The 23,514-nt window shown below is 41.3% G+C and overlaps 1 protein-coding gene across 5 annotated transcripts in view; it reads right to left on the bottom strand.

Annotated features, from left to right (window-relative positions):
• The window catches only part of FRMPD4 (FERM and PDZ domain containing 4), a 286,650-nt gene that overhangs the window by 11,700 nt on the left and 251,436 nt on the right, over positions 1-23,514 (bottom strand). For all 5 annotated transcript variants that reach the window (XM_068163129.1, XM_068163130.1, XM_068163128.1 and 2 more), the window contains exons 5-12: positions 21,396-21,441; positions 11,746-11,850; positions 10,469-10,576; positions 7,109-7,240; positions 5,381-5,500; positions 4,515-4,651; positions 3,060-3,186; positions 268-357 (exon numbers count right to left, since the gene is read on the bottom strand). In XM_068163129.1, the coding sequence (XP_068019230.1) occupies positions 268-357; positions 3,060-3,186; positions 4,515-4,651; positions 5,381-5,500; positions 7,109-7,240; positions 10,469-10,576; positions 11,746-11,850; positions 21,396-21,441 (865 nt within the window). The remainder of the gene's footprint in view (positions 1-267; positions 358-3,059; positions 3,187-4,514; positions 4,652-5,380; positions 5,501-7,108; positions 7,241-10,468; positions 10,577-11,745; positions 11,851-21,395; positions 21,442-23,514) is intronic.

Genomic DNA, 23,514 nt, shown 5'->3' on the forward strand with positions numbered 1-23,514 from the left:
ATTTCCTCGTTCTGCAGTTCTTTGGATGTTGCTTTTTGCCAGACAGGTGCTGCCTATGTCCAAATCTCCGGGAAGATTCTGCTTTCCACAGCAATGCTGGTTTTTAATATATAAAAGTTACAAAGGTTCAATTAACAATTATTTTTGAAGTGTAGTGCCTAAACTTGGAAAGAAAATGGTGTGGTCCAGCTTTTGCAAGAAGGCATGTGGATTAAAGAAGAATAATAAATCAGGGGAACAGAGAGACTGTTCCAAGGGAAATCTTACCACCAGTGTTGCCTTGAAAACACGCCCTCCGTATAATCGTAGGTCACTGAGGAACTTCAGGTAATGCACCTTGGCTTGCAGAGCAGACAGCTGGGGAAGGAGAAACAGGGATAAGAGGCAGTGGTGGAAATCAGTACATTTTCCAATTCAGAAAGAAAATGTATTTGTGTAGTCTAAGAAGAACAGACTGCAATGAAAACTTTGCAGAGCCTGAAACTAAATCATTAGATACTTGAGTTTCAGCTATGGAGAAGCAGTTTCATTCTTAACTTAAGACCTTGCTTGTTAAGTTAAAACACAGTGAGGACTCGTGTACGGGTGCAGCAGAGCACTGCAAGAACATCGTAACTGCTCCAATGAAAGGAAAATGTTAAACTATTCCGATTAAACATCTGTGCATCCAGGGATTTCAAGGCCAGACAGCAGCTTCCCATTCACAATCACCATCAGTTCTTAAACGTTTGTGTACCTCTACAAAGCAAGAGAACAAAGTGCTTTTGTCAGCTCTGTGTCTTACATTTTGCTGGGTACTGGTGGCATATGGTGTATTATTCCACTCCATTACTACGTTTCCTGGTTTTTAAAACAAATCTCTTCTACTATAGTTAGCAGGGAATAAATCTGAAAGCTAAATACAGTACATCCATATGATCATATCATGCCCAGGTCATAACTTAGCTCCTATTTTTTTTCTCTTCAAACTTAAATGAACCACTTAAAAAGAAACAACTTGGAAATATTGTGCAAAGCTGAATGGCAACAAGAAGCATTTCGCTTCACCTTAACAGTCTGGACCCAAAGCTTAGACCTCCCTGGTGTGAATCCCTGTATCTGGACTCTTGAACAGTAAGATAAAACAAACTCTTGTCATTTGTTATTCTCAGTTCAGCCACTTGATTCCTAATTTAAAGACTTATTTTGATCTTGAACAGCAATTTAAGAGCCTCTATCCAAAGGTTTTTCTAGACACCATAGACTAAAATGATTTGGAAATCAGCAACTAGTTAATGTTTTCCTCTTCCCTTCACTGGATGTTCAGTTGGTGGAGAAACACACAGGGATTATTGGAAACAGGAGACTTCTGACGAGGACAGGCTTCCCTTCATGCAAGGGAGAGAAGACTCCAAAAAAGGTAAAAGGTGAGCATGAGCTCAGATGCTTTGTTTCTGAGACCTACCTGATAAAAAAGCAGGTGGGCACACAACGTATGTCTGAAGCTCAAATTGAAAAGAATGAAGTGAAACCAATGAAGTCTGCTTGCTCCAGGAAGGGACTGTTGTAACCCATCTTCCCCCAAGGACTGATACTGCAATGCTACTGTCATCACCTGCAAGGCCTGCAGCAGCAGTGGCTTCCAAAAATCCCTCAAATTTACACTACCAGGATTAACAATAATCAAGTGGCATTATTTAGCTTTAGCTTCACAGTACAGGAGATGTGCAGCAGCAGGCTTGTCTTGTCAAAAAGGTGGCTTTTTCTTCCTGAGCATCACAAACCAAAACACACACTGCTGCATTCACAGTCATGATGCAATCTGAAACCTCCAAGCAGGATTTCTGCTGACCATAATGACCCTTAGCTCAGGCACCATGGTGGTGTTTGGGGTCTTTTCTTCTGTTCAGAAACAAAGTGTCGTGAAGCAGGGTGCAGCTCATTTTATGTTTCAAGTAGTCACTCGGTTTCTTTTTATAGTCCATGGGGAGAAATAGGCATTTCTAGGACACAAGCCATCTGACCTATTTTGGGTTCCTAATGTGGGATGGGATGAATTTCCTATCTGTAAGCGCGATTTCTCTCCATTGACTACAAAGTGAGAATAGATGACATGCATAAAGAAACCTCATTATGGTGTCTAAAGCCAGCCTTAGCTGCATGCATTCCTCAGCAACATTGTCTTCTACATGTTTTTCCCCACCTGAGCTGAAATTCAGTGCTAAGAAAAGCATTTTACAACAGCAAGAAGGGTCATTTACTGTAAGAACCAACATCTGAGGACACAGTCTCAACCTGCGCCAGGGGAGGTTTAGGCTGGAGGTTAGGAAGAAGTTCTTCCCAGAAAGAGAGATTGGCCATTGGGATGTGCTGCCCAGGGAGGTGGTGGAGTCACCATCCCTGGAAGTGTTTCAGAAGAGACTGGATGGGGTGCTTGGTGCCATGGTTTAGTTGATTAGATGGTGTTGGGTGATAGGTTGGACTTGATGATCTCAAAGGTCTTTTCCAACCTGGTTAATTCTATTCTATTCTATTCTATTCTATTCTATTCTATTCTATTCTATTCTATTCTATTCTATTCTATTCTATTCTATTCTATTCTATTCTATTCTATTCTATTCTATTCTATCCAGTCCACTCCAGTCCAGTCCAGTCCAGTTCAATCTTGACCAGCAAAAGGTTTCTACAGCAAAATGGAAAACCATGCTGTAAACCAGCATTCATGTCAGACCCGTAGGATAACCTGCTTCAGATGAAAGCACCAAAGAACAGTAACTTTCCCAACAAGTCTGCCATTAACAGGAAGTACTAAATTAATGATAACCAAAAAGAAATCTTTAAGTCACCTGAAGCATTAATGAGCAGTGTTCTGCCATTCTCAGGGTAAGGAGATAGTTTAGTCGGGGTATAATTAATTATTTTTAATTGTTCTTGGCTACGTTGTACCGAGCACCAAAAGTTAAATCTCTGAAAATATAATGGCTAGGTGTTTCTCCAAAGGATTAATTTTAATGTTTCCCATGCAGGCCACCCTTTCTATTCTTTAAAATGCACATTTCATTAAGATGCAAATGCAATACCTTTTTACCCGGAGGAACCAGGTTTTGATTTGCTTTGACAAGGTGTGAAAGTGCTTTCTTAATGTTCTTTTCTTTCATGCTTTGCAGCACAGCAGATGGAAGAAAAGTCTCTAATCCCCATTCTTTCCTGCAATGAAAGGCATATATTTAATTTCACATTCCTGTGATGATTATTTATCTAAACATTGGTGACTGCGATGCCAAGTGAAGGAACACCTGAAAACAGGCGAGTTGAACAAGTCCAGAGCTTTTCAGTAACATGTTATTTGCTGTATTCAAACTACGTGTTACTCACAAAACGAAGATGCTTTCAAATGTTACATAATCTCTCTTCTATCCCACCTCTTCCACTGTGCCATTTGGAAAATAAAGCTGATTTTTTTTCATGTTTAAAGTCAATGCTGCATTTCTCAAACACCACTTTCAAACACAGGTGAGTACCATCATAGGATTAAAACTGCAGTAGGCTTAACAACATAATGCCACACTTCAGTTTCTTTTCCGTTTTTGTTTAAGAACATGCAAACCACCCAGCTGTTGTCTTTGTCACTTATATTGTGCGGATTTTTTTCCCCTCAAAAACAACCTCTCCCCCCCATATGGAATGGGTTGTCCAGGGAGGTGGTTGAGGCCCCATCCCTGGAGGTGTTTAAGACCAGGCTGGACGAGGCACTGGCCAGCCTGATCTAGTGTGGGGTGTCCCTGCCCATGGCAGGGGGGTTGGAACTAGATGATCCTTGTGGTCCCTTCCAACCCTGAGTGATACTATGAATGAGAACACTTCATATTTTACTGAAGCACCCATTTTGACAAAAGGCTTACCTTTCCACTTGTAAGTAATTACTTCTGCTGATTCATGAATAGGCTACAATACAACATGGTATTTCAGTAAGGCTGACAAACTCTGCAAGACTGAGCATGCAAGAGTGACATTCCCAGTGTGCAACCACGAAATGCATTTGGGGGTTTGTGGTCATTTTAAACTCCAAACAAATGCACATGCAGCTGCATCTTGACACTCTCTTTTTCTTTGTAGATGCCCATGCATATTTTCCAACACAAAATAGGTGCCTGCTGGGTTACAATGTCTGTTTAGGAAATCTTGCATATGGAGCCCAAGACCCTGCAGTCTTCTGCATCAGGAGATCATCCACATTTCTACTACTTAAGACTCAGACCATATGAACTTAAGAGTTGACCATTAAATAACTGAAAACAAGCATGCTAATCTTAATTACATTTCTAGGCTATTTCACATGTCTAAACAGATGACCAAAAGGTAAATGGACCAAAAAGTCTGCCTGCTTAACACACTTGAATAAATTGCAGCAAAGAAAAAAGAATGAACCTAAAATGGGTGCACAGATAGAGGCACATTAAAGAAACAGCCCTAAGGAATCTATGGATGACTGCTAACGCTTCCCTTCTAAAGCACACCCTGCATTCTCGACTTACTCTATGTATTTGAGAGAGATTTTCTGCGTTTGCTTGGTGGTCACAGTTGCAATATACATTTGTAATGCAGCCAGCCGCAGGGCAATGTCGTATTTCAGTTCGGGTCCAAATCTTTCCTGCACCACGTCGTTACAGCTCTGCCAAAGAACCAGTAGAGGGAGCATCAAGTTCAAAAATCCTGCACTAAAAATTATTGATTATCTTTAGAAAAAAAAAAAGAATTACTTTTGAACTGTATGAGTATATACACACACTGGGGGAAGGGTGGCCCTGAACTCCCCAGCAGGACCACACTGAAGGTTGTATGGTGCTTTCAGAGGTGTCTGATGCTCAGTAGGATACACAAGGACTTCTGCCAGAGAGCAGGAGGCATTTTGATCTATGTTCTCTTCAATCTTCCCGGGGAGAACAGTAATCCCCTTTCACAAAGGCTGCCAAGAGGATAGCTGGACTCACAACAGCAGGATTCTACCTGGTGAGATACCCAGGAGAACTACATTGCTTGTACGTCAGTTTTCTCACCCATTTTACTGGAAGTTCCTTCTCAGGCACCATTCCTGTCTGATATTGCAGTACCAGAAATAAGTACTAGGAATTACTTCAGCTTCACTTTTTTTCTGAAGCCAAATATATTTTGGAAAGCTGTCAAAGCATTACTGTGTGGAGAGACTTATGAAGGAAGGGGATGGGGATGAGGAAGATTTGCACATTCCCCAAATGTATTCATTGTCTTTATGCAGCAGAAATAAACCCCAGGACTTACTGCAGCCATCATTTTCTATGTGAAGATATAAATCTATAAATACTCTGAGTGCAACTGCCTTTTTATTCTCCTTTACAATGACAATGGCCACACTTCCACTTACCTGTACATAGAGATATTCAAAAGCAACTGGATCTCTTCTTAAAAGATCAATGGGATCCTTTGGGACAAAGCTAATTCTGAAAAGACATCTCATCTTATGGGAGCTTGGCCGCTGGGTCACCTAAGACAGTGCAACAATCACATCAGAGCTTGGTCAAGCCATGTGGTCTGTAGTCTTCGGCAGCATGAACCTGCTCCAGAGCCATGTGGTAGCATGAAAAGTAATTCTAGCCAACAATGAGCTTTGTCAGGGGCTCCTTATTAAATTCTTCCCATGAGAACGTCAACTAGATAATCTTGTGGAAAGATTGTTGGACTCCTATAGGCATGACTGCCCAATACAACCCATCCTCAAAGCATCAAAGCTCATTCATTCAAAACCGGAGTGAAAGGACAGAGAAAACAGATCTTAATGAAAACCATCCAAGTGAAATACAAACTGAGTTGTGCTCCAGCAGGAGCAAACTACTTATAAACAAGAAGAGCTCAACTGTTTTAGTGGAGATGCCACATTCTATTTCTTAGCCTGAGAACATAAGTGAACCACAGCTTAGAAGCTTGTATTCTTCCTTTCTCTTGCTTGTTTTAATCCATCAGGCAGTTTATGAGAAATGGATTTTTCCTGGGGTACTCTGGGTTAGGAGTTCTACCCCATGACTTCTGACCAAGACAAATCTCTCACAATACATTAAAAACATAAACCAAAAAGAATGCTTTGTGTGTTGGTCAGTAAAAGCATGTGACACTGTAATCTGGGTATAGCCACAGGGCACCACCACACAGGTAATGAGAACTGGATGAAACATTGTAATGGAGCAACGTTATAAGGGCAAACTGAAATAGAAACCAAAGCTCTGGATGGGATTTTCAGAAGCTCACTCTGTTGGTTTCCTCCAATCCTTCTGATTTCACTGAACATTTTACCAATTACTTCAGAGACAGACAGCTAAGCCAGAAGAGTCAGCTTTGAGTACTTCTGAGCATTATGCAATCACTGGGTAGCTTACACCCACCAGAAAAGAATGTTAACATGGCAAAGCCAAGCGCTTAGAGGTTAGAAAATGATAACGTTACCTGGTAAACTAAGCTCCTTCATCCCCTGACACAGACTCCAGTTAGAAGATCAGGGGAATTCTGGATAGAACCAGAGACCTTTGCTGGGAACTGTGAAACAACTTTATCTCTAGTCTCACCTCCCTGATCTACAGAAGCAAAGCACACCAGCACTTTCTGGGTCACAATTAATCATCACTAAGATGGCATTGCCGCATAAACAAGCCAAACTTGGCTTCACTGGAAAGAGCATTATTCCCTGTGACCCAGATATGGATCTGTATAATCAGATAGGAGCCAAAGATCAAAATGAGGTTTTTAAAGGCATTTGAGTGGACTGTGGTTCTCAAAATTGCTACGATGGATTTCACAGGGGTTGAGAATGTTTGCTAGCTGGGCCACATATGATATGAAAAAGGCTTGATAAATACTTCTTAGCTTTCAGTCTGAGCTCTTATTGGCCCAGGCAATGAAATAGGGTGCCTGTACAATAGAAAAAAATGATTGTTTTCTGTGAGAATCTGATTCCTGCAGCCACATACAAATACCACTGCAATTTGATAGACTGTATCAAACTATACATCTTGCAGTTAAGTCACCTGAGTAATGAAAAAGATGGGTAGTTTTACTGATTAACCCATTTCATGAATATGTTTTCACATCTTGTTGCACAAACCTGAGTTAGAGTCTCCTGTTCATGCAGCAAAAGGAGTTTTGTTCCAGATCCTTCAACCCTCTGCTCCAGCATCAAGGAAAAGTGTTCAATACACTTGATGGAAAGCTTTTCTTGGAGTGTTAAGATGACATCCTAATTAACAAAGGATGCATAAAATATGCTTAAATTAATGAAGTGCTTGGGACCAGGTTCTTCACCGCTGTGCACCCTGCCTGTGCCTGGCGCAGGGTGGAAGCCCAGATGTTGAATGTCTGCTCTGCACAACTGAACAGGACACCAGACATGTTCACCTGCTGAAAAATCAGCACCTTTGTATTCAGGCATCCCTGGGACGGTATCAGATGTGCATGTGAAAAGTGTGTAGTAGGGATTGCTGTGAATGGAGACCTTTCAGTGCAGCTTCATGTGCAAATTATACTAGCGTGGCCCTTAAATCATCTCTCCACCACCCCAGAAATAAAACCTCTCCATCAGGAGAACAAACGAAATGTATATGTTCATCAACAACAACAAATTTAATAAATGCCCTTTTTGTTTGTGTTCTTATGGCAAGGATGGTTTTCCAAAGTCCTCTTCTTCATTTTTAATGCTGACAGAAAAGTCAACTATAGAATAGAATAAACCAGGTTGGAAGAGACCTTCAAGATCATTGCATCCAACCAATCAACCAATCCAACCCACCTAAACAACTAACCCAGGGCACCAAGCACCCCATCAAGTCTCCTCCTGAACACCTCCAGTGATGGTGACTCCACCACCTCCCCAGGCAGCCCATTCCAATGGACAATCACTCTCCCTGTATAGAACTTCTTCCTAAAGAAAACTGTGATAATCCCTCTGCAGAACAAGAGCTCTAAATTCAGGGACCATGCCTATTTAGAGTATAAACCCCATTGTCAGTGAATGTAATTAGTGGGGTCTTTGTCACAGTGGATCATGTCTAAGGACAACCCACTGGAGAACAATAGTTTGTAAAATAACACTTTGCAAATGGATGCAGAGTATTATCATCATCTAGCAAGGTATCTTGCTTTGGGGAATGTAGCAGGAAAAAGAAATATATAGCAACCTATCATTTAAAAATAGCTTCACATTATGCTGCTGAAAAGATTAAAACATGTCTATCCATCCCAAAGATGTTTCGATATATGTGAGTATCCAGATGGATAAGAATTACTAAAATCATCATGAACTGCAATCCAAGTGTTTTGACACAATTTAGGAAGACTAATTGATCAATTACAGTATGTTTATGGAAAATCAACACCAAATTGGTGGAAGGATGAAAAATGCATGTAGGAGGATGAGGACAACTCTATACATTGTAAAGCATATAGGACAGCATTAATGGATTGCGGGCATCCACTCCAAATAATGGAAGTTAATAATGTACTCTTCTGACTAATGGGGAATTTATTGCTTACAGATTGAATCTACTTTTATTTATACTCCTGAAGTACACCCAAGGACAAGGGGCATAAGAGTAACATGAAGAGACACAATGTGAAAAGTAGTTTTTAAGAAGGTGTAATAATGGCACTATTTTCTGCTAGCGCTCTCAAACCTTTTAAAATATGATGCTAAGGCACACAGACACTGAATTACTGAACTAAAGTTGTTGCTAGGCTATCCTCTCATCCAACAACTTAAGAGTCAGCTCAGGTGCTACCTCCCAGCAATGATGAAAACAAGGGCTGCAGGTAAGGCACTGATTGCACCCTCGTTGTTGACTGGGGAGTTACTGGACAGCTCAGGGCACAAAAGGTCTGCTTTTGCCTTGAGTAAACTGGGGCATGTCTGCTCCTCCTCAGCTTAAGAAAAGAAGCAGTAATGCACACCCACCCATCTGCAATGAGGAATATGCACACATACATGCAAGAATATGCAATGTATGGCTGTGTACAGTGATGGCTTTTATACATATACACAGAATACATAATTGTGTGAATTCACTGAAAGGAAATTGTTCCTATAACAAGTAAGGTCAAAGCAGGCTTACAACATCACGGGTACAAGCTGCTGCTGGGGGGATTCAGACTGGGTGCCAGAAAGCTTTTTTTTCCACCATTCAAACTATTGGACATTGGAATAAGCACCCAGGGGAGGTGGTGGATTCCCCTACATTAGACAGTTTCAAGGCCCAGCTTGACAGGGTGCTGAGCCATCTCATTTAAACTGTATTCTTACCCTAAAAGGTTGGATTAGATGATCTTTGAGGTCTGTTCCAACCTGGTACTTTATGAATCTATGAATCATTACAGCTAGGTCATTGAGCCCACCAATCAAAAAATGGACTGACAGAACTCAGTATCCCATGCCTGTAGGATGGAAGCATCTATCCATTATCTGCATTCAACTTAAGCCTAAGGTATAGACATGAACTACAAACAGATAATGAAGCTCATTTTCAGGTGTAACCAGTATCTGTTGTGCCTTCAAAGTGGTGTAAACGTTCTCATTTCCCATAGCAAATCCCTCTCCTTGCTGTTCTGCTTGAGCATACTGCTGAATCACAGTGAGCACAAAGTCAGTCTTTCTTCAAATAGGCATAGCTTTACAATCCCTGAAAACCAGAACAAGCTGGCAGTGCAGCTGAAAATTGTATCTCCAGCCTTCACTGATCATTCTCACCCATGCACCTCTCTTGTCTCGGCGTCCCAAGCATGCCTGCTACCATGCAGTGAAGTAGATTTGGTAACTAATCTGCATTAAAGCTACCTCCCCAAACAAAAACACTTGAGAGACTGGCAGCATGCTGAACAGTGCTAGTCGTGCTGCCTGCCACGTCACTCCAAGGCGCTCACAGATGTCGACAATGCCTCTGGTTCAGCAACCTACATGGAACACTGTCAGAGACATTCCCTAGCAGCCTCAGCTGCGTGCCAGGGCTTCATCTCTCTATTTCTTCATGTCAAATGTGCAATGGAAAGCATAGAGGGCACTACACTGAGACAAGCAATTATCACCAGCATAACCCTACAATATCCTATCCCAAGTTCACTGGATGACAAGCTAGATGATATTTAATTAGCAACCAACATCTTGATCTTCTTAGTTCCCAATTTTTGCTGACAAATCATGCTAGTATTTGGCAGCATATCAAAATGATAAGATCATGCAATTTTAATTGTGCTCCAGGCAGGTTAAAAACATCCCTTCCATTTCTTCTTCATTGACTATACAATGCATGTTTAGCAGGAGGAAAATAGACCCAAATCTCATTATTTCTGAAGTATGAGTCCAGCCCAAACTCAACACATCAGTAATTTTGATCTTAAAGCGAGCAAATTATAATTACTGAAGGTCTTAAAAAGTTAACTAGCATTCTTGGCACTGCATATCAAAATGTGTCTAACCTACCTTTATTGATGTGCTGCAGTCGAAACGGAAGGATTTGGTTTGTCCATTTTCAAGATACACTTTCAGAACATTTGGCATGAAAAGAAGCGAGTTGTCCTTAACTGTTTCCTGCCAAGTAAATTAGTGAATCAGATTACAACATATAACAAAGGAAATCTGAATAGTCTATAAAGAAGGCTATCATTCAGATGGAAAGGCAACAAGTTAAAGGGAGTGTGTTGGCTCAGACTGAAAGCAGAACTAGCAATGCCCTGCCAGTGTCTAGCCATGTTCATTACCACTGCACTCTGCAGGTCTCTTTCCTGAAAAAAATAGAACTAGGGTTTCTTTTTATGCCTGGGTTGGAGTATTTTCCTTCCCTAAATACCTTCTCTCTGACAGAAAATGCTACCTCTATTGAAACATTTTCAGCAGAACAGCTGTACAGATGTGTCTCGGAATATAGTGAGTCATTTAGTGTCTTCATTCCTCAAGATGGGAAGTGCAGATTCATTAGTAAGGATTACAATCAAGATGTTTTTACATTCCCTTTATAGCTGGATATTAAATGCTAACGTCTGTCATCCTTTAGGAAGAGCAACATGCAATATTGCTATTTAGTTGTGACAATTCATAACAAGTATAGTAAAATAAACAGGAAAAAGGAAGGGAAACAAAGCTTTGGCTGGTTGGCTTATTTTAAAGACAGAAATTGCTTGTGACAAAATGCAGGAGCGATTTATGTTTGGAAGAGAGTTGGATAAAGACATCAATGTAGAATGATGTCCTGGTAAATTATGAAAATGAGCCTGGAGTTCATATTCAAGGAGGAGTTCAGTGCCTCTCAAAGGGAGGCTGACTTTGCCTGAGGGCTGGAAACAACAAGTTCAAGCAGATAAATTTTAAAGAGGTCTGTAAGGTAACGCTAATCTGCTTTCCTGACATGTTACTTCTCTGGAGCTGGTGGGGTTTCCTACTACAAAATCTTTCTGGGGGAAAAAAAAACCCCAAACAAGCATTATCAAGAGTATAAAAAGGGACATAAATGTGCTGCAGCCACACAATGCATTCACTAGCCTTTTAATTTTATTGTAAGGAAGGACAAATATTTCACGCTGTTATAGGCCTAACTGACTTGAAACCCAAATCCTCTGAAAACTTTAGGAGCAGAAAAATGATTCCCTCTGCAAGCCTACCACGCTTGGTCCTACCATGTAAATCCCTCACTTTCCACCCTCGAGGCGTACCTTTGGATTAAATGCTCAGTCCTTCCTGAGGTTAAGTAGTTGAATACTCACCGAGACCTGGCCATTGATAATTACTTCTTCTGAGAAGCGCACCTTAACTGGATTGGACTTCAATCTTGCCTTTTTTGCAGCACTAATAAAAGCTGATTTAGGAGACTGGAAGGAAAAACGATGACAAGATATATCACACACAATTTCAAGTTAAAACATGTCTTTCCTTTCTCAGGCATGCCCCATTTGTCACACACTGGGGCCTCCATGTATACAGCAACTCTGTGCATACCATTCACAGAAGAATGGAGATACAGCCAAACTATAATGCTTCCTAAGATGTTACACACTACACACATATAAAGGATCAGAGGTGCATACTACAGATACTCAAGGGTATCCCACTGTCATACTGGAGTGATGAGAAGAGCTCTTGGTGTACAAACAAATTCCTTGCAGTGCTTCCACAACGACTGCTGTCAGTTAAACTTGTTTGCAGGAACAGGCGCTGACCAGTGACCAGCCAGTGACCCTTCCTTCAAACTCTGAATGGAAAATCATTGCGTAATCTGTGATCCACTAGACACAGATATACACCCTGCTTCTGCCAAAGAGGTATCTGACAGCTCTCCAAGTGCAGTGGCATCTCTCTGCATTGGTCTACTTCAAAGCACAGGTTTGGAACCACCAAAATGCACCTGCAGGCCAGCAGGCTTTCCTCACGTGTATCCCCTGCACACACATACACTGTGCAAGGCTTGCCTTCAAAAATCAGGCACTTTGTGAGACTTCCTGGATTAGAAGTCTACCTCATTTTCTTCTGGGATCTCATTGACTTTTACCTGCCCCATTTCAATGGATTCCCTTGTGATCAAGTGTTCAGTCCTCAGAAAAAAGAGTAATTTGTCCATTTGAGGAGTTTGACTAACAACTAATATTTAGTAACAAATGAAATAGTCACAGTCAACAGAACTGCCATTTTCAGCATCAGAAGCTGGGTTAGATCTATTTTTAGATCAGTTTTCAAACAGTGCTTCTGGCATTGCCTAACTCCATAACCAGGGCAATGGGCAATGGAAGAAATTCTGGCTTTGGCTGGCAATCACTGGGCTCCTTTGGGCCAGGTTTTGGTCCATTTGTTTCAGTAAAATGTGAACTGAGGTTCTCAGAATCTTACTCTCACTCCTGAGAAGCAGGCTTACCAATTTTGGATACTGAAAAGCCTAACTTGTGTCGGTTTGCCTGTGAGAAGTTATTGCAAGCACCAGTAGTGACGATCCTGGAATCACCTCCTATTAGTGACGTGGCATGACAGCAGTCCTTGCAAACATGGAAAGTTTTGTCACCATCACTCACATTGTGACTCAGCTAACAATCTGCAGATGTAATGGAGCAGCCCAAGGCCACTTACTCTCGTTATCTCTGATCTTTGCTGAAACTACCTAAAGAAGTTATTTTCTTTTAATGCAGAAGCCTTGTTTCTAGTAACTACCAGGAAGAAGGCTCTGTCTCATTTCTGTATGCCACTGATTTATTATCACATCGAAAAAGCTGTTACCATGGGGTCAGTATCAACCAGTGAACAAGGAATGAAAGATGCCATATTCTCCCAGGAAATATCAGAGCCATCCGATAATTCCTGGAGCACAAAACAGAACCAAGAAATAAAAATGAATGCCTCTTCACTGTCACAGTTCATTCTTTCTTACCTCTTCTCTAGCAGCTATGACCATATACCTTTTTACTCAGTAACACTACATGACAGAAAATTCAACCCCATGACCAAACCAAGCTCAGCTTTCAAAGCCGGTGCTGAAAAAATCCCCCGGAAGATGAGAAATGATCGTGGAAAAGAAGTAAAGTAGACTAGATACATAATAGATAAAGATAGATAAAGATAGATAAAAATAGATAAATATAGACAAAAATAGATAAATAATAGATTAAAAAGGTAATGTCTGAGGGCAGGGGACTCAAAGCACATCTGCAGTAAGAAGGGACAACCTGGAAATGCTGATGATGTATGCTTATACATTGTACTCTAGAGATGAATTCCTGGAAGCACCAATACACAATAATACTAAGACTAATGTAATAATTCCACACCTGTCTCTTTTAATTTCTCTCCTATCCACAGAGTCCCTTTCTGCAGTGTGTAAATGGGCTATGATCTATATCACACCCAAGTAATGGACAGGTACCTGTAACTGATATTGGGCATCACCGCTGTAGGAGGAGGCTACTGGCTCTCCCTTGCAAGAGCAAGGGGAAAAGAGTGGCTTTCACTTTTTTCTTCTTGCTGGAAAAGGCTTTTTACAGTTGTTTGCTCTTACTGCAGATGAGTCACTAGTCTGGCCTCTCTTCACAGGCAGGCTGCCAAATTTTCTTCCGGATTCTGGCAAGGTTATTCCCATACAGCAAATCTGGCAAACCGCTATGCGGCTCTGTCGTTCTCTACAACCTCTCTCTTTTTCTTTCTACAGCCTCAAAAGTCACTTGCAGTGTGGGCATAAACACTTAAAGAACATTATTGCTGAAATGTGAAAGGGGAGTCTAGCACAAGTGAAAGATCTGAACACATGTGAGTTCTCAAGAACCCCTCCAAGATGTGGTGTTTAACGTACACATCGCACAGCCAGGGGAGCGTGCCATGGTCTGCCGTAAAACAGAGGGCTTCCTTCCCTTCCCACTTCTGCTGTGGCAACGTGGTCAGCATTCTGGCCCCGTGCCAAATGCTTTGGGTAAGCCTGGAAGGAGACTGCTTTCTAAAAAGCTTTAAACTATAAACCAAGGGTGTGAGAAAAACTACAACAGCTGTGTCAGGTCTTTGGGGGGATGTCCTCTGCTGGTTAAAGGGCTGAGTAATAGCACAGCTTTAGTATTTAGCAGCACATTCTCTTTATTTCTACCCCTGCATCAACTTCACACTGGATATTTTCTCTGAGAAGGAAACTTTCAAGAGAGTGTGGCAAATACCTAGGAAAACAGTTGGGCTTGATTGTTGAAACTTGCTGATCTAACAAACTCTCAGCAAGATGATGTGCTGCTCCATTCCATTTTAATGTCATCAGATTTGTAGGCGAAGAATGCTATCAATTAATGATTCTTAGAGTGCCAGGTTCATTTGTTTCTGATACTCTTTTAGCCAAATGGAAGCCATTATCCTCAGTTAATGACGTTAAGCAGGAGGCGTTTACACTAAGGCAGAACATTTATCACTGCAAGTAAAGTGCTTGCATTGTCACAGATAAAAACAGCTTCATTAGAGTGACTTTTGCAAAATGAGAGGACGAGTTCTACCAAGGGGTCCAAATGCTTCAAAACCCCACAAACTTCACACTGTGTGACCAAAGCACTGCTTCCTGTTAAAAGGTCACATGAAATAATTTTTACCTGCTTACATGGCATTCAGGAAAAATTCAGCTGGTCATTTCAACACCACCTGGAGAAACTGCTAACAAGAGAGAAGCAGCACTACATAGCGATTTGCTTGGAGGAAATGATAGTGAGGACTGAGACCCTCCTTTGAACCCTGCTTACTAGGGACTGCATTCAATGGGCATCCCATCAGCAGGGTCAAAGCATGACAGTCTGCTATAACAAAAGAAACCTTCTGGAAAATGTTTGGGGCATTTTGTCTCCTCATTTTCTGGATGCTTCAAAATTAGATTCCATTTTTGACAGCAGAATTACAGAAGGTTATTTTTTTTTTGGATAGATCTCAGAAACAGCATCCTACATCTTGAGAGGAATTGTTTTTCAATGAAAATAAAGACTGTGCTGTACTCTGGCCGCTTTTGCAGGTAAACTTCAATTTGGGGGAGACTCCAAGTGAAATGGTGCTCGAGGTGTTCAAGAGGGGATTGGATGTGGCACTTGGTGCCATGGTCTAATCATGAGATCTGTGGTGACAGGTTGGACTTGATGATCTTTGAGGTCTCTTCCAACCTTAGTGATACTGTGAGACTGTGAAAAGCCCCTCTGAGTTCTCTTGCCAGTAGAGGTGCTGCAACAACAAAACCTTCACATATGCTCAAGAAAAATGAGGATTTAACATTTAGAAGAGGACAGTGTAGTGCTGAGCTACCATAAAGAAACAAAACAAGGCAGAAGTACGCGACAGCCCACAAGGTGAAAAGAAAAATCACCCTGTGACAGAGCAGGCCAAAAAAACCTGACAGAAACCAGAGTTTTAAACAGCCACAAATTGTATGGATGCAATGGATTTTAAGTTTGTTACTTCAAATTAGTCATTAGTTTAACATGAAATACTGTGTCTGCCATGAAATGAGGAAGAATTGCATGACGGCGAAAACGTGTTGACTTTTTCATTCATCCCTACAGGCAATTTTATGAGACAAAATTTAGCAAGCAAATAAAACAGGAATAAAAGGAAGAATTAAATTTATTAAGTAGAACAGTACATAATGCCCACAGGTAAACTAAACACTGCCGTTCATAGCTGCGAGCACGGCTGAGGCAACGGCATCAGCTCACAAGAGCGCTGTAGATGAGCAGGTAGGGACACAGAAGCAATAATGTTGTGAAGTTTTACCATGCAGTAATTTGTTATAACCACAGGGCACTGACAGATCATCACTATGGGTATTTTTTTTGTGTGTTGAACTCTTGGCACAAATTTAGTTGTTGAAATTGCGGTCAGATTTAGGTGATGTCCTAAAAACTGGTGATCTGTCATAGACAATTATATTTCACTCTTCACACTACTTATATTTTACTATTTGTAGGTGGTAATCACAGGATGATCATTAATCCTCTACATGTGTAACATGGATCTGTATGGTGGGGAAGAGCCAAACCTGCTTTAATACAGGCACTGAGAAAATCCAATCCATTTCATCTAAAGCAAGCAACAGCCTAGTTTGCTGCGACTGTCCCAAAACCCATGAGCCAAACCACAGGTCAGCTTCAGACTTGGTGGAACGTGCAGACATTGCAACTCCCCTCCTGTCCAGATGGGCCTGGGCCATCTACCGCTGCGTTTATCATATGTGGAGCTCCTTCATAAAATCCCTACCCCTGGTCTTTTAGGAGTCTGCCTCTCCAAAGTTCAGCCATTTACATTCATAGATTACCCATCACAGACAGGTGACTGCTCTTAGCAAGAGCAGAAAAGTACAAAAAAGTCAGTCATGATGGACTACTTTCAGTCCTACAACTCTGCAAGGATGAGGACCTTTGGGAATGGAAGAAATCTTGGCCTTGTATAGATGTAGGCTAAAATGAACAACTGAAGGACTATATGAGTGCTAATGTACCTGACATGGCAGGAACAGCCAATGAAGACTGAAAGGTGACCTAGTGGCAGCTGGGAGAGGAGTGGGTAAGGAACTGCAAGGAGTAAATGGTGGACAGTGTGAAGGGGCTCTTTTCCACTTTGCTGAAACATTTAACATGGAAATTCACATTGAATTTGCTCACAGTCTACACTGCTGGACAGATTGGGAGTCACCATCACTGGAGGTGTTCAGGAGGAGACTTGATGGGGTGCTTGGTGCCATGGTTTAGTTGTTTAGGTGGGTTGGACTGGTTGATGTGTTGGACACGATGATCTTGAAGGTCTCTTCCAGTCTGGTCTGGTCTGGTCTGGTCTGGTCTATTCTATTCTATTCTATTCTATTCTATTCTATTCTATTCTATTCTATTCTATTCTATTCTATTCTATTCTATTCTTTACCTTGTACAACTACCCTCCAGAAAAATCCATATAGCTTAAGAAGAGGCCTCCAGGAAGAAATGCCAGGACAAGTGGTGCAGGTGGAAGAAGAAAGGATGTGCAGTACTGGTATGAGGCTGTTTCAAACAGTGAAGAGTGATTGGACAGTGGCTGTGGACCAGGCAGCACCTCCAGGAGGCAATGCAGAGATGGCAAGTTTATCATTAACCACACTAGCTATGATTCTCTCCTGTGAAGGATTAAATCTATGTACGGAATTGACCACACTAAAAAGCTGATGTGGAGGTTACACAGTGGAAAAGTTCCTCAGGGCAAGTGAAGAATAAAAATTAAAAAAGCCATAATTTCTACAGAAATTTCACAGCTTCAAGCAGTCAAAAGTCATCTTGTACAAGATGCTCACCTCTGACTTCCAGATGATTTCTAAAGCTACACCTTGGTTGTCCTTTTCACTTTAGATTATGAAGTATTTGTGACAAACATGTTTCTTTTTCTATCCTTCTTTACAACCACAAGTCTAGCTGTGGTATTTGCTGCTGCTACATGATTCCAGAGGGCAAAGCAGCACGAAAAATATTGTGAGACTCCTAAAAGGATTGCTGCCACAATCATTATGATCCATAAATAAGTGTAATTTATTGTAGCTTCTCTGCTAACATCGTGTCTCAGGCAAATAACTGTGTCACAAAAAGAAGCATCTCTTTCAAAGCAGAAAAAGATCTTATCCTTTTCCTGCTGCAGAACTCACATACCACAAAACTGCCAAAGACCTCAGCTGGGTTTGGACTGTGTCCAAGGAGTTTAAGAGATTAATCATAAAAGCAACCTATCAAATGATCTCTACACATAAAAACTGAGCAGATACCAAAACAGGCAAATTATTTGATTTGAGTAATGCTTAAAACTTGATAAAGCAACAGAGTAATAACCCATTTACAGAACAAAGTGGTCATAATTATAAGCTAATGCCTCTCTTTCATAAATCCAAACTTTGAACTGCTTCACTGTTCAGCGACCTCTTTATCAGCAGTGGTGATATGAACCCTGCAGAGATTTATAGATTGATGGAAAGAAAAAGCCTAATGCTCTGGTTTGTCATAATTAGAATGAAATGTTAATGAGTTTAAGCATTAAACAAAACTGAATGCAGTTAAGCAAAAATGATCCACAAGTTTTCAAAAAGGACTAAGTGAACTACAGAGGACTATAAATAAATCTAGGTCACGTCTACTTTGACCTGCAGTCATAAAGGATGGCTACTTGAAAGCATGAAACCAAAACACACTCTGAATAGTGCAAATAAAAAGAAACAGCACTCTTGTAATCCATCTTGGCAGATTGTTTTCTTTTTCATGCAATGACAGAAAGAAAAACATTCACCATCAAGAAGAGAGATCAATTAAATGTTTGTAAGGATGTTTTTCTGCCAAGAATAGGGAAGAAGATCAATCTTTATGTAAAAGCTCTTACTTTTCCTTTGTCTGGTTTCTACTCCATCTTTCCAGTTTTATTGGCAACATAGTGAAAGGAAAAATGGAGGAGGCAAAATTAAAGAAAAGAGGAAAACATATGTGCATGATCATTTTTGATGAGGTAAGTATTGCTTCCAAACTGTAAGGCAAAATATACTTGTCAAAGGACTCCCTGCCCAGAAGAGCAGAGCAGGTACATAGCTGGAGTGCAGCAACATCCAGAATGGCAGAACTGAGAGTGATGTCACCTACGAGGCTCAGGCACCACTGACAGTACCAGTAATGTTGTGGCAGTATGAGGGCATAGATGATCTGTTTAATTCAATTTAGGAGGCCCCAGGAGACTTCACAGCCCAGGGTTTGCATAAACTGAGGGACCCTGCATTGCCTGAGTGGTCATAATGGAATGCACATACTGGCAGCATCCCAACTGCTCCCTCTCCCTGTGCAAACTTTCATTTACACTGCATGAAAACTTGAAAGTTAGGGCTAGAAAGTGATTAGGGAAGGATGTAATGATCAGCAAGACCCTGGTCTAGACAGGGAGGGAGGTATAGTAAGAGTGCACAAACCAGAGGAGATCTGCAGGGTGAAAGGTCTTGCAGTTGAGGCTCTCCCAACTAAGCACATACCACTGAAGCATCCCAATTTTGGGATAAAGATAGGTCAATTAAAGCCAGAATTGATATGAATACATCAATTACATCATCTGAGTGCTGTGTGGACATTCTTGGGGAGGCAATCTTACCTATATGAGACAAACTGTCCACCACCCCTTAAAGCATTTGCTTTGTCTGCTGAGGTAGACGTGGGGGACTCTGACAGATAGGCCAGAGTAGAGCAGTGCAAGTATGTGTGTAAGATGGGTGCATCAGCCCAAATGGCTGACAGGACAGCAAAATGTTTCAGCACCATTCCTAGCTCAGGGACATCGAGAAGTATTTCAATGACCGATTAGCTTTTGGGTGCTACGTAATGATAGGAATCGATTCTGCATTGTTAGGCCTCAAGCACGGCTTGAAGCACGAGAGCTGCAAAGATACCAGGTTATGATGTTCCTTCTTTTCCAGGTGAAAGACTAGAGGAGGGCCATACTTGTGCTTTAAGGGCCTCCCATTGAACACAGAGTGCATAGTTCATTTGTAGAGCACATAGGGGCTTGCTCTCATACCAGCATCACACTGCTAACAAGCCACAACAGCCCCCAGACACGTAATACTTCACTGTTCACTCGTAAGGGCTGTGCATACCTGCACTAAAGCACATGCCCTTTCTTCACCTGACATTTAAAGAGAAGAATAAAGTCTACTAACAGATGAAATTAAGGCACCCTGCATCAAAAATGGCAAGCAGGTGAAAATTTCTTCTTCCCTGTATTATTTACATTCCATGTGATCAAAACAGCTGGATGTAATCCAGCAGGCTTTAAAGGCAGTTAGGCTTCTCTAGTCAGATCAGATCTGTATTTTCATTCAAGGTGGCTGATGTCAACCAGATCCCACCTTATCTTCCTGACAGTGCTCTTAATGCAGTGTGGCAGCCCCTGCCTGGTTCTGCTGTGGAATACATGCTTTCCCCCCATGATTTAGTTGCTGACTTCTATAAAGGGTACTACTGGGTCAGCACAACCATGTGGCCACCTCTAAACTAGCTGCAGAAGCTAGTAAGTAGTATGAAGCCACACAGCCCTGCCCAGCTTGCATTTGCAGGATGTGTATTGTGGCAGCTTCATCAGACAGACTTGCTTTCACATTTTGGTGTTGAATCCATCTCATCTCTCATTCTTGGGTGAAAAGCATGCAACTAGCCCCTATTAATGAAAAGTGCTGTGCATCAGGCTAGCCAGTAGGGAACTGAATGGACCTGTTGAATCTGGTATCACCCCTCGATGCATGGCTTATGCCTCTCAGCAGCCCGCAAGGAATGCGCGGCTGTGTATGGCTGTATGGAATGGGAGAGATGTGCTTCCTCCCCTGGCTTGGCTTCTCTCCTTTATCATGGGAGATGGGTTTGAGCTGACATGCTGTGAACCCACTCCCACAAATCACTGAGCAAGGTGAAAATAAACATTGCATCAGCCAGCTCCAAGGTGGGCTGCAGTTTACCCCAGTCCCTTCAAGCCAGCCTCACGCAATCTCCTATCTGTCTCTCAGCTCCACACACCCAGCACTGGAGATGCAGACAGAGCTCTCCCTTTTGCAAGGTACAGTTGGTTTGACACAGGAGTGTAGCTCTGTGGGACTGAGGCAGAATCAAGAGAAAAAACAGGAGCTGCCCCAAATCAGAAACTGAAGCAGAACTCAGTGTCCTGCTCCACCTATGAGTTTAAAGATGCTATTATTACTTAACTTGCTAATGCAATCTTCCAGTGCAGGACACAGTAATGCTGTCTTAGACATCACCTTTAAGAGACACAGCCCTTATCTCACTTATTTCTTTGTATTGCAAAGATAAGGTAGAGAAACAGAATATAAGTGTGTGTGGGGGGAAGCTGCTATGTTGCTAGGAAACTAATTCAGAAAAAAGCTGACAATACTTACAGGGTAAGGTTGAACAACAGTAAGGAGGATTGATTCTTTGCAGCTTCTGTAGAAAGAGTAAAAAGGTAAAATTAAGTCAAGATTCATATTTTTATTCACTACAGATAACCAGCTGTTCATTTTCATGGAGAGTTCTTGAATAACATGACAAAATGCTTATTACAATGACACAGCAGAGAATTACAGAGATGAATAATATGCCAAAATAACAATGGATAATAAAAAGTAAGGTTTTTTTCCCCCCAACTTAACACACTGAACTGACTTAACTTTACAGTTTATACTATGAAATATTTGCAGCAACAGAGAGACTTGCCTGCTGCAATAATGGCTGTATCCAGCAAAAATGGAGTAACATTTCATTAATCCTATCAGTTCAGCATCTACAGACTAGGAATTTCTTTCACCTACTTTCCAGGTGCAAGTCACCTTTTATACCAACCAGCTCCTGTACACTTAATGCCAGATTTATCTGAGGACAGTAGTGTTTCCAAAAACAAAAAATCAAGGCAAAATTTCTGACCTATTCCTTCTCTAGCTCACCTCTTTTAATAAGTGCCTGGAAGAAGGTTAGCATTTGATGAATACCACCACTGCTGCCCAGGGAGGTGGTGGAGTCACCATCACTGGAAGTGTTTAGGAAGAGACTGGATGGGGTGCTCGGTGCCATGGTTACATAGTGTTGGATGATGGCTTGGACTCTATGGTCTCAAAGGTCTCTTCCAATCTGGTTAATTCTATTCTATTCTATTCTATTCTATTCTATTCTATTCTATTCTATTCTATTCTATTCTATTCTATTCTACTCTATTCTACTCTATTTTATTCTATTCTATTCACCAACATCTGCAACTCTAAGCTTCAATAACAGCTCCAGACTTTTTGGGTGCCCTGCCATCTGAAAAGCTAACACCAACACCACAATAAAATATCATCATGTTTCTTTCATTTCCTGACATTAGAATCAAATGTTGAGAACAAGGCTAAAAATTGATGTGGATATCAGTGATTCATCTCTCTGTCCTTTCCTGTGCCCTGCGTGCTGATTATATTTGTCCATTCTCCCTCCCCCTTACAGCTACTCAGGCTGTAACAAGGGGAGAATACAAATGATTGGGGAATCAAATTGCGGCACATTATAAAGGTTAGAGTTGTATTACTAAGTATCACACATCCTGGGCCACAGGAGGCATTAACATTCAGCTACAATGCCAGCCACTGGCTTTATCTGTGAACGTGGGGCAGGAAATCACAGTCTTTCTTCTGCTTCCTTCTATGGGGAAGAGAGGAAGGGATGTGAGGGGTAGATGAGGGAGATGGGGGGGCCTCCCAGAGCCTGAGCTACATGGAATAAGCTGCTCTGTTCTTTGCTCATGTCCTATAGCAAATATGAATAAAGAGAGGCTATATATATTGCCTGTACTCACTCTTAACATCTGAGAATAGGAAACTGCTGATTATTTGAATGCTTTGAGCAATGTTACATACTAGAAGAGCACAAGGTTTCTCTCTCAGTGAAGATGAACGAATTAGGAACTGACAGGTAATAAATAATATCTTTTACTGGGAATGTAATTAAGAGGAATTTTTCTCTTAACCACAGCCTTATTTCTGTTTCACTCACAATGAACACCCAACTCTGAGACTCTCATTTGGAAATACTTTGTTCTCTGCTATTTCAGGATCCTTTGCTTCACTTGGTGTCTCACTATTGATGAGAGAAGTCTGGATCTCGCAATTATGGAGTGTGATGTCATGATTTGCAGTATACTTCACACTGTATTTTAGAAGTAAGGAAATGCAAATTAGTGGGTCAAAAACAAACTACAGAATGTAAGAGGTTACCTCAGATGCCCTATGGGGAGCTAAGGAAAGTGGAACTCATCTTCAAATTCTAGCATCTAGGCTAGAGAAAATTCATTCAGCAATTGAATGTCTTTCATTATTATGAAGATTGAGGCAATAATCATGAGCAAAGAGTTTGCAAAGTCACTCTGTTGTGGTACATTTTGAAAGGATGCTTTTGATTGGAGCTGTATACACATTTTTACATAAAACCTGCTCCACAGCAGTTGTCTTCACCTCGGGAAGGTCCAAATTTCACTTCTCCAGACTTTTG

Source organism: Melanerpes formicivorus, unplaced genomic scaffold (assembly GCF_026170545.1).
Source record: "Melanerpes formicivorus ecotype bairdi unplaced genomic scaffold, bMelFor1.0.p_v2 SCAF_70, whole genome shotgun sequence".
Classification (NCBI taxonomy): Eukaryota; Metazoa; Chordata; class Aves; order Piciformes; family Picidae; genus Melanerpes; species Melanerpes formicivorus.